The sequence below is a fragment of the Pyxicephalus adspersus genome, chromosome 3, assembly GCF_032062135.1.
Source record: "Pyxicephalus adspersus chromosome 3, UCB_Pads_2.0, whole genome shotgun sequence".
In the NCBI taxonomy this organism is placed as follows: Eukaryota; Metazoa; Chordata; class Amphibia; order Anura; family Pyxicephalidae; genus Pyxicephalus; species Pyxicephalus adspersus.
The window spans coordinates 22,170,306-22,181,373 of NC_092860.1; the positions used below are offsets into that span (position 1 = coordinate 22,170,306).

The 11,068-nt window shown below is 38.1% G+C and overlaps 1 protein-coding gene across 1 annotated transcript in view; it reads right to left on the reverse strand.

Moving 5' to 3' along the window:
- The window catches only part of PRPSAP1 (phosphoribosyl pyrophosphate synthetase associated protein 1), a 17,985-nt gene extending 7,352 nt beyond the window's left edge, over nucleotides 1-10,633 (reverse strand). The window contains exons 1-9 of the mRNA XM_072403864.1: nucleotides 9,244-10,633; nucleotides 8,424-8,476; nucleotides 8,279-8,345; nucleotides 5,473-5,645; nucleotides 5,166-5,281; nucleotides 5,016-5,071; nucleotides 4,149-4,294; nucleotides 1,258-1,328; nucleotides 926-1,072 (exon numbers count right to left, since the gene is read on the reverse strand). Coding sequence (XP_072259965.1) covers nucleotides 926-1,072; nucleotides 1,258-1,328; nucleotides 4,149-4,294; nucleotides 5,016-5,071; nucleotides 5,166-5,281; nucleotides 5,473-5,645; nucleotides 8,279-8,345; nucleotides 8,424-8,476; nucleotides 9,244-9,407 — 993 coding nt within the window. The 5' untranslated portion in view covers nucleotides 9,408-10,633. The remainder of the gene's footprint in view (nucleotides 1-925; nucleotides 1,073-1,257; nucleotides 1,329-4,148; nucleotides 4,295-5,015; nucleotides 5,072-5,165; nucleotides 5,282-5,472; nucleotides 5,646-8,278; nucleotides 8,346-8,423; nucleotides 8,477-9,243) is intronic.
- Between the last annotated feature and the right edge of the window lie 435 nt (nucleotides 10,634-11,068).

An 11,068-nucleotide genomic window follows, 5' to 3' on the forward strand; every position in this document is an offset into this window, starting at 1 on the left:
ATATATATATAAGGATAGATTATATTAGGAAACTTTGTAATAATGACCATGCTTGAGCCCTGTCTTTCCATCTTTCTAGGTAACAGATAAATGAACGTGCTCTGTACACACAGGGCCAGTCTGTCCTATGGAGTAGGGAGGACAAGCAAGCAGCATAGAAAAGCAAAGCAGCCAACCCTTGTGGTCATTTCTCAATCCACTAGTGACTCTTACCTTTCTCAATGGATAAGTAAAAACAATTGATCAAAGCCACACAGTTGAATTGTACATTCATAAATTTGTAAAAACCCATTAATACATATGCATATTCCACTTATTTTGGTCATGCAGTCAGTCAGCCTTTGGATTTTCTGTATGTGGTCACTTTCACCTGTATAGTGTCAAATCCATGCAGTATTTCTTTATACCAACAATAACTGCACTATTCATTTAGGTATTTTGACCCAACTATAAACCTACAGACAAAATACACACAGTCGACACTGTGCTCCACCTCCCTTGCTAGATTCAAGTCCTCCTTTGCTGGTTTAACATAAAGAGGTAAAGCAAAAGTTACAGTCAGCTGAAATATTAAACTGTGATTCCAGAATCTGGAACAGGTGGGAAAACACCACTGCAGCCCCTGGAGGCCCAAAGCCTTTACAGGATTTTGTAAGGCTACTCAGTCAAATCTTGTGATTCACAAACTTTTAGTAAACTGGTAAGCCGGGAACACTACTGAACTGTTTCCTACTTCAGACATCACAGGGTCACTTGTACAGGGAACTGACTGCGTAACAGTGTGAAGACATTTCTTCTACTTTTTGTAGTAGATTAAAGAACAAGTAACTTCAGGGGTTTACAGGGTTAAAAAAACTGAACGGAAACTAACTGCATTTCACATCTAGCAATCTTGAACAACAGACAAGAATATATTTAAACTGACCTCAAAAATGGAGGAATCTTCTATGAGATTAGGAGCATCCGCAGACAAAATACCATGTGTGGCCATGACATAAATTTTGTAGGCTCCACGTTCCTTTAAAATTTCTGCGGCAGCCACAAAGCTTTCGACTTCATCGATAATGTCATCCTGATGTCACACACACAGAAAAAAAAATATATTAGATTAAAAAGTGAAATGTACCAATTAGGCGGAAACATTTTTTTAACAATTCCATACTTTATTAAATAAAAAAAAAACTTGACTTCAGATCTACAATAAAAGCAAAATAAATGATACAATGCTAATTTCTTGAGACAAATCAAATTTCTTACCACTATGATAGCAATACGTCCCCCAACGTCTCCTACCACGCTAATTGGCGGCTTTTCCTTGGCTATCATCACTTAAGAGAAAAACATAAAGATAAAGTTAATTTATTTTTTTTTCCACACACAATCTGGACCATTGAACATGCACAAAACCACTTGCTAAGTCAAACAAAAAACAAGGTAGAAGTGAAAGTTGTGTCAGCCAACAAATCTGTCACAGCAACATCATCTTCTGTACAAGCATGCTGGAGAGAACGCACATTACATGCTGGATGGTATCCACATATCAATGCGGCACTGTGCTAACTGAAGTATCTCTATTTTCCTTACAACAATATGTCATTTAGTAGTATAATGAAAGAAAGGTTGTTCAAAACACAATATATCCTTATTTGTATAGTTTTGCTTTAACATATATTAGAAGAAAGATTTGCTACTTTATGGATTATATGTCCTAAAACATGTGCAGTATTTACGGAACTGTTTTTCAAACCTATATTTTAAGTACAAAGTGCAAAAGTGCAAATATAAGTGCACATACACTGTATATAATGCCCAGCTGTTTGGTAAAATAGAAATGAGACTGCAATGAATAAACAGATACCAAACAATTCAAACTTTTAAACTGCTTAGTGCCAGAAAAACATTGAAATTGTGATATTCAAAACTGTGGTGATGCCTACAAAAACGTATGTGTGGCAATGCTCAATAGCAGCTGTGCAATTACACTTTACATATGTAGCAGCCCTTTATTTGCATTTGGGTTCAACCTTTTTTTTGGCAGCCATGAGCAACAAACTTATTGCCAACTGGTTTCTAGCTAAAATTTACAGTAGGTCAGGTGTAGCATTGTAGTGTTCATCTTTTTAGATGTGGGTGCTAAGGTACAAGTAGGTTAGTTGCTGTTCACAAAACTTTTGCCTACTGTGTGTTCAACTACATGGCAGATATGGAAGCTTTTTTTTATGGTAGTAAAGACCGCAAGTGTTACTAAAACAAAGGCTGGTTTCTGCAAATCATAATAAAAAGTTTACAGCAGCCCAGTGTTTGACAAACTGAACATTTACACTAGATTGTGAGTTGGGTTAGAACACACAGACTTCAGCACTGCAAGGCACTCAGAGGAGACACAGCAAAAAGCACAACACTTTCCATACTTGGAAGCTCAATGCCTGGATACAGGGGCTGGCGTTTGCCTAATATCAAAGCACAGAGGAATGTAAGCAGTAGCTTTATACAGACAGGTTAAGCCCTCCCTTGGGAAGCTAAAACTCCACATGAATCTAGTCATCAACATCCTATGAAAACAGGAGATAACAACATGGCTGCATTCTACATTCTCCAATAAAAAGTACCTTAAAAAATAGAGGAGCAACAAAACCATTATCACTGTACTTTGACCCAACCAAAAATCTGTTTTCATCCTAGTCCACTACATAAACATATTTTGATCTTTGTGGGCTGAACCACCCACATTCCATAGTTCTAAAACAGGTATTTCCTTTACTTATTGACAGATTCGAAGAACTCACATTCTCATCATAACTGTACAACACGTTTATCATGAAACTGACATGGCCTTCAGTCACTTTTTTCTTCTTATCTGGTTCTGTATTTGAACAGCTAAATATAAACACAACTCCAACAAATAGGTATGGAAGTAATGCTAGTAGAACAAAATGCTGTTGATATGAACAAATCTAAAGTTTTACAAATAGACTAAACCTAACGAGAGGGGCAGGATTCAACTTCTGGCAGGTTACAGCTGTTTAGATCCCTGGCAGAGAGAGGCCGGGGACTGGATAGATCACACCTTAGCCCTCAGTACACTTGACAAGACTGAGCCTGACTTTTCCTGTTCACTGGAGTTTTTCTATGTATTCCTTCAGCAGTGTTCTCCCCAATTCTTTTTAGCTGGGTGCACCACCCAGGACTTTTCAGTAACCCCCCCCAACTGTTTTTAGGTAGTTACTAAAAAAAAAACAAGGCTAACACCCTCTACAATTTCTGGCTGAAACACTGCTTCAGAGAAGCCACCATAGTGCAAGTCATAACATTGATGAATCCTCTGAGCATCCTTAAAAGGACTGACCATAACAATACATTTGTAATCAACTTAGGAGTACAATAATTTCCAGAGTTGACAGAGGCTTTGAGTTGATGGCATCAGTTTGAGAACTTCAAAGATCATTATTAATTTTTTATTATTATTACACAGGATTTATAGTGTGCCAATATATTACGCAGCGCTTTTACAAGCGCCTTTTAAGTCCATAGTCATGTCACTAACTGTCCCTCAAATGGGCTCCCAATCTAGTCATCGGTCAATAACACAGTCCAAAGTCAATATTGGAGGGAAGCCAATTAACCTAACTGCATGCTTTTGGGAATGTGGGAGGAAACTCACACAGACACGTGGAGAACCTGCAAAGTCGATTCAAACCTGGGACCCAGCATTGCAAAGGCCATCGTGAGCCACCATGCCGCCCATCATTAAGAATTATTTAAACTTCCCTGGAGGTATTCCCGAGTTTGGCTCAAGGTTAATTTTCAGTACCAAAAGCGGTTACCCCAAGCCACACTCACGGTGGAATTGTAAAGGGCATCTGCATCCCTGGTGTGTGAACATAGGGGACACAGATGCGGGTGGCCATGTGATGTGTGAGCATCGCTGGGGGGTGACCAGGCAGGAAATTTGAAATAACAATGTACCACTTTGACCGCCAGAAAGGTTAAAAGGTGCATATGACCTACTGACCTTTAAAGGTCGCTTTGCATTCACAAAGTTCACATAGTATTCAAACAGCTTTGCCCATCACAGACATGGCAGAGATTAGGCACGATCTTAAAGCCTGCAAGACAGACAGACACGAAACTTGTTTTAGGAGACTTACATGGGATCTCTAGTCCAAGGTGGACAGTTGCATTCTTTACAGTGGGTGGAGAGTGACGTCCATCTGCCATGTCAAGCTCTGCACACTGTGCCTCACCATGTATTACTGCAAGTCCAAGACGAAGCCGTTCTGCGTAAGATTGTGCCCTGTCATAGTAAAAGTGCACAGTAATTAGTGAAAAGGAACAAAGCATTTCACACTGCATTTCCTTCATTCATGATGGTTTCAAATAGAATGAACTCTAATTTTCTGTTATGTGACTAATTTTCTATTCTCATTTTAATGTAAAGATCCTTACTGTGGTGTTTAAAGTACATAAATATTAAGAAAGTGACCTAGCCCTCTGGCATACACAGAACGGGATCTCTTTTACAGCAGGAGTATACAGACCATCAACAACGACTGCTGACTCCTGTAATGTCTGAAACCCGGCTGCTAAAGATCTAGTACAAGCTGACAAGAGCATGTGTCCTAATGTTGCATATACTTGAATGGGACATACCCCTATGGAATTTGCAACATTCCATTCAATTGGGCATTAGGTTACAGACTGTTACAGATCTTCACTAACCCCAACATAAACAGCACTCTGCATTAAAGATTTCTTACAGTATGTCAGAATAATTAGTAATTTAAAGATATAGCCAAAAAAATAATGCTTCCTACAGCTGATCTCTTGGCTCTCTCAGAGAAAAGGTAAAAAAACAAAATGTACCTATATTGTCAGTTACCTGTAAATCTCAATTATGGATTATTCTATAGATCAAGGTTTTAGTTGAATATTAACTTTTTTTCTTGCTGTGTAGTCTTACATTTCCTTACATGCTTTTTATGAGTAAAGTAAAAAAACAAAACAAAAACAGTTACCTCTTTGCTGCATCAGGAGACTTTGCAACTATTACTGCATTTCTATAATCTGGAATCTAAAAAATACAGAAATTAGAAGATGTAGGAGTGCAATCATTATCAATACTAGGGTTATAAAGGACGAAAGGCCTGGATGTTGGGATCCCCCACCTCCTCTTGTATGTATTGTAGCAAAAAAGGAGAACCGCGGAGGTTGTCCACGGGAAAATCAAAGAACCCTTGGATTTCTTTTTGATGCAGGTCCATTGTGATGATGTGTGTCAAACCTGAACAGTAAAATGATAAAACAGAATTACACTCCTCAAAACTAAAGAAAAAAGGAATTTTATTTATATATATATATATATATATATATATATATATATATATATATATATTTAAAAAAGAAAATGTGTACAGCGCAAAGATTACATTTAAGTGGCAAACTATATCCGATATATGATCCCTAGCATCTTACCAGCATTAGACAGCATGGAAGCCAATAGTTTACAAACAATGGACCCTCTCTTGCGCATTTTGCACTGCTTGCTGTAAGGAAAATAGGGAATGACCCCAATGATGTTCTTGGCACATGATGTCTTCAGTGCGTATGTCATTATCAACAATTCCATAACGGCCGTGTTCACATCTCTAAGAAGGAAAAAAAGAAAAAATACTTAAAAGCTCAAAATACTTTTTTTATAACTTTACATACAATACAGTATTTTTTCAACATTTTATTACTTAAATCAAGCCCCAAAACAGACACTCCTATAATCTGTAAGAGTGGAATGTATGATGTCTGCACACCTGCCACAATAATACTGTGACCTTGAAGACTAAATCATGAAGCATGCACTGGGCTGAGATAATAAATCTAGCTCTAATCCCCATTCACCGACAGCTGTAGACAGGAAAGAAATCAGGCTTATGCAGGAGTGTCATGTGTTTGCACTCTATTCCTTTCTGTAAAGAAATGGCTTTACATTTCTGGAATACCACTAAGCAGGCGTTCAGTCATTCATTGATAACTCAGTAGGCCTAAAAGGGAAAAAAAAATCCAATTACATAAAATCTTGACTAGACTTACCTTTAGGTTTTAACTATAGTGGGGAAAAGTTAAAAGTCTGGAAGTTTTGATTTATATCTGTAACACCACTTAGGAAAATGTTCACACTCCCTGTCATTGCAACATCCATACAAGAAATGGGGGTCATCACCCGGACAGCAAAAAAAAAAACATTATCAGAAGTTCCTGAGCTTCCTCACTCTACCACCAGTGTGTTAATTGTCTCTTTGTTGGCACTTATTTCCAGTCATGTCCTGACAATAGTAAGGGGAATCCTTAACATGAGCACAAACAATTAAAACCTGACAGGTGTATGCAGGGGTATGTATGTATATGTAATATATATATATATATATATATATATATATATATATATATATATATACACACACACACATATACACACACATACATATATATATACAGCTTCAATGTTCAATAACATGTAAGGTGTGATAAACTACTGGAATCATAAGATACAGGCAATAGGAGTTCTTTACAACGAACTCAGCAATGGTAACTTACATATTTTATCAGTATAGGTCATCTTTAAAAATACTCAAAGGTAATAAAGGCATATAATTTTTTCTGTGACCAAAGCAAAAGAAAGCAGCTGCAGCTTTAAAAAGCCTACAGATATAGTAAAGTACCAGGCTATTCTGACAAAGATACAAACACTTTAATGGTAATTGTACATTTAATGTAAAACCAACTGTACTTAAATGCAAATGGCACTGAGACATAATACAGCACTCTGCTGCACCCACATTTCCCATAAACCTATGTACTGGAGTAGTTTGCTACTGCATGCGATGACTCAAATCTGGATTCTGCTTCCATGGAAAACAACAATAGAAGATGGGAATACTTTTAAATCCATGCACATAAAGTAGCTTGCTGCTCAAGTGTTTACATAAGAGGAAGGAGAAAGGATGTGTATGCATCATCCCACAGTGATTTTATCTTATCTGAAGGAATATTACAGCTAGGGAGTGCCAGTTACATTTCTCAAGTTCAGGTGTGGAGCAAAAAATAACTGTATATCACTATGAAGATACAGAGACTTAGAGTTAAAGCCACTAAGTCCTATGATCTCCCATTCCCACTGACTAATCACACTAATTGACACCCTCACTGGCCAATAAAAAATAAAAAGAACGAGAGGGGTTTTAGAAATATTAGGAAGTGCGGGTTCTCTTTAAGAACAGCCTAGGCAATGAAAGGAAGGTTTATGAAGCCGACATAAAAACGTGCAGATACAACCAGCTGCCTGCACTTCATACTTACACATAATTTTCTTTTGAGACAGTCACTGATATGACAAGTATTAGGGACTACAAGCTGTCTGCACATACCTTTTATTCTGTTTTAGATCTTACCTGTACTGATAGAACTGAAGGGGTTGTCATCACTGAACCATTCTAACAAGAGTCCCTAACTTATCTTGCTTCACCGCTAAATACTTATCAAGAACATCTATACATGAGAATTAGGTCAGACTGCCTGTCATGGATATTTGTGACAATTCAATGCCTTCCAGTAATAAGGCCAATGTGAAAGAATGACAGCCAGGCAGCCATCTTCATAATCTCTCACTACAGAATAACTGTAAAGTGGAACTAAACCGAAAAAAAAAAAAAAAAAAAAAATTACACTTACCTTAAATTCTGCAAGTCCCTCGATAGCGTTGGTCCTTCCAGCAATCCGGTACTGCATTGTCCTGGAATTCTTTTTCGTCCCAGCGCTGAGGAAGCACCAGGCTCCACCATCTTCACTTCCTTCATCTTCTTGGCACGTCACCTAATCATGCACTGCGCAGGATCGGGTGACGTAGCCTGCTGTAAAGGGTGAAAAAAAGAGCTGATCTCACTGCGCATGCGTGAGATCGGCATCTCTTTCACTTAATAGAAAAAATGCCCCTTCTGCGCATGTCCAAGATTAGGGCATGCAAAGAAGGAGTACCCAGAGCTTTTCATGATGCGAGATAGAGGTATCCCTGGGAGGCTCTGCGCTTCCATTCAGTCTTGATCTCCTAGGTGTTGCACTTAAAAAAATAAAAAATGAATAACATTTTCCCTTTACATATAAAAGGGTTTTCTACCATTTTATGTAAAGTGAAAATGTTGAGGTTAGGTACACTTTAAAGTAAGTCACCCTGCAATCCACAAGACAATTTGCTATTTTGACCCAACATAAAGTACATGAGCTTTTTTACCTTGGGATGGTTTGTATGATGAAAACATCCTGGCCACGAACAGATTCCTGGATTTGCACTCTGGTTTCTGCAGACATGAAAACATAGTTACCTAAAAAGGTCAGGTATTGCCATCATGAAAATACCATCCTGAAATAACACTTACCTCCATTGGTCTCCTGGTAGACAACAGACTTGCCCAATTCTACCCCCAATCGCCTTAAAGAGATAAAAAGATTTCGTTATATTCATAATAACTGTACAAGTACACTTCTGTAACCACTAACATTTTTCTTTTAGGCATAAACATTGGATATATGTATAGTTTCACACAAGTTTTAACTCAAAAGCACCCCACCTACCAGTCCTTTCATTTAACCCCAGGTGACCATGCCATGAGGATTCTTGTTCATCACCCCAAGTAATAGGACAACAGTTTCCAACGTGTGCTTCTATGTTGGCACCCTGTTACACGAACCCCTAATGATTACAAGCAGCTATGCGGCTACATACTGCACAGACATGGATCGCAATTGTAAATATCTAAATATTCGACAGAAAAAAAAATAATGAGTGTCTAGAACACACAGTGCAAAGAGCTTGTAAAGGAAAGCAAGCATTGAACTCAGCAAGCGGTTACCAACAAGTTAAAAGTTAATGTGTTAATCAGTCAAATAACTTTGTATTTATCTGAACATAGTTTAGAGTTCTTCTGAAAGCATTTTTACTGTTGTCTGAACCTCTCTGTAAAAGCGCCTAACCCAGAGATAGAAATGAGGAAATTCTCCGTATTGAGGCCACAGGCAATAATAAAAACCTGACGAACTGTAACTCTCCCCATTTAATAGAAAAGTAAATAAAACATTCAGCTGGAGTTAGGCTTTTAGGCATCCATGTCAGCTGTTGGCAGGGCATTCTAACGGCTGGTTAATTTTCCATCTTCAGCTACATACCGGAGGAGAATTTAGATTAGCGCCTTTACTCACTCTGTAATCTTCTTGGCCAGTTCAATGCAAGCAGCAGTGGAATTTGCTGAGAACACTCGGTAACCACTTCCGGCTGAGTTCATCGTGAAGGGACCATTCAGCCACTTTGGAGGACGGGAGTAAGAGAAAACAGACTTGTGAGGCAATAACATCCGTCTTGGCATAATGAGGACACCTGAAATACACTTTGATCAACAAAAAAGCAACACAACAAAAATATACAAATACTGACGCGGGGGAAGGGGGGCTTTATATTACAGCAGTGAAGTGAGAGATCATTTTAGTGTGTTAGTGAGGGAAGTAGAGATAATGTAGTTTGCTTTACACACGGTTCTCTCTCTAATCACTAGTGTTATATTAACTATAACAAAGCATATGTCGGTGTTAGGGTTGCTGAGTGAGTGGGCGAGCGATCAAAATTTGAATCAGCTGAGCTTCTGGATTCCATGCAGGTCAGTATACCCTACAATGACAAATGCAGTAATTAAATATCCATGTAACCCACAGGGTAAAGTATTACACCCTGGAAAACAACCCGCTGGTATTTTAAAAGTTTTAATGACAGCCTGAAAGCAAAACAATTTTTAAGCCATTTGGTAATTCTCCATACTATACCCTCCAAAATCTGTGCCTGTTTTTCGTCTGTAACTTCCTCCCATATAATGTACCTTAGTCCTAAATTTCCTATCCTACCTAATTTTACTATGATATCCCAAATCATAAACTGACCGTTTTGGGAACAGCATGTCAGACCTGGAGCTAAATCATAAAAGCATCTGATAGCCATACAATTATACTGCTCTTGCTAAAGTGAAATTAGGAAAAAATTGTATATTAAAAATAAAAACAACTCCATCAGATAAGTGACTGGAGAGAAAGAGAGGTGAATCAATGGCAACACAATCAGAACACCAAAGTAAAACATAATCAATGACCAGAAGACCACATGCATCAAAGTGCATTATAATAGCATCATGGATCAAGAGAATAAAACTATCCTAGCACACAACAAAAGCAAAGTCTGTTCAAGGCTCTTTCAAATCAGCACTGGTCGCCAAACCTTAGAATACAGAGGACTGTTCAGGGCATGTGGTACCTTATAGAAAAACATGTCTGTTACAACTGAGATCAGTAGAGATCAATAAAGTGCCAAAGTAGTATACCAATCTAGCAGCCCTGAAATGATCTCGCAATAATAACCAAACACTATAAAATGGCCAATAATGGCGGAAGATGATGACAGAATGGAACAATTCAAAATAGTTTGGTCCACATGGGATTGGTTTAAAGAATCTCCCCAGCTCCAAACGTACTTATCCTAATGTTCTTGTATATTTGTTAAGATACGGTTTTTGTATTGAGGGTACTTTCCTATTTCCTCCAACTCTGTGTGTGGTGTATATTTTCTTTTTCCCTTCCCTTCCCACCCCTTTTCCCTTGGGCTGTGTTGTTTCTTTTAGTTGTTTTTTGTTAAAAGTTTTTATATATCTCACTATCGGCAGTTTAAGACTACTAGAGCATTATTTACGTCCTATGCTTCTATGAGTACTTATGTAATTTCTGTATATTTGTGTTGATATACACGACACAAAAAAATGGCCAATACTAACTATGAGAGTAAGGTCCGATCCAACATAGTCATCACCACCTCACAACAAAATAGCAACAAAGACTGCAAACCACAATCCAAAACCAAAATATCCAGGTTAAACGGAGTCGGTTGACCTTGTGGTCATTGTAGTGAAAGATCCTTTCCAACGACAAAAGACTGCACAATGCATAAATTAGCGCTGTACATTCAGCACCCTTCTGCTCCAAGGAGAGG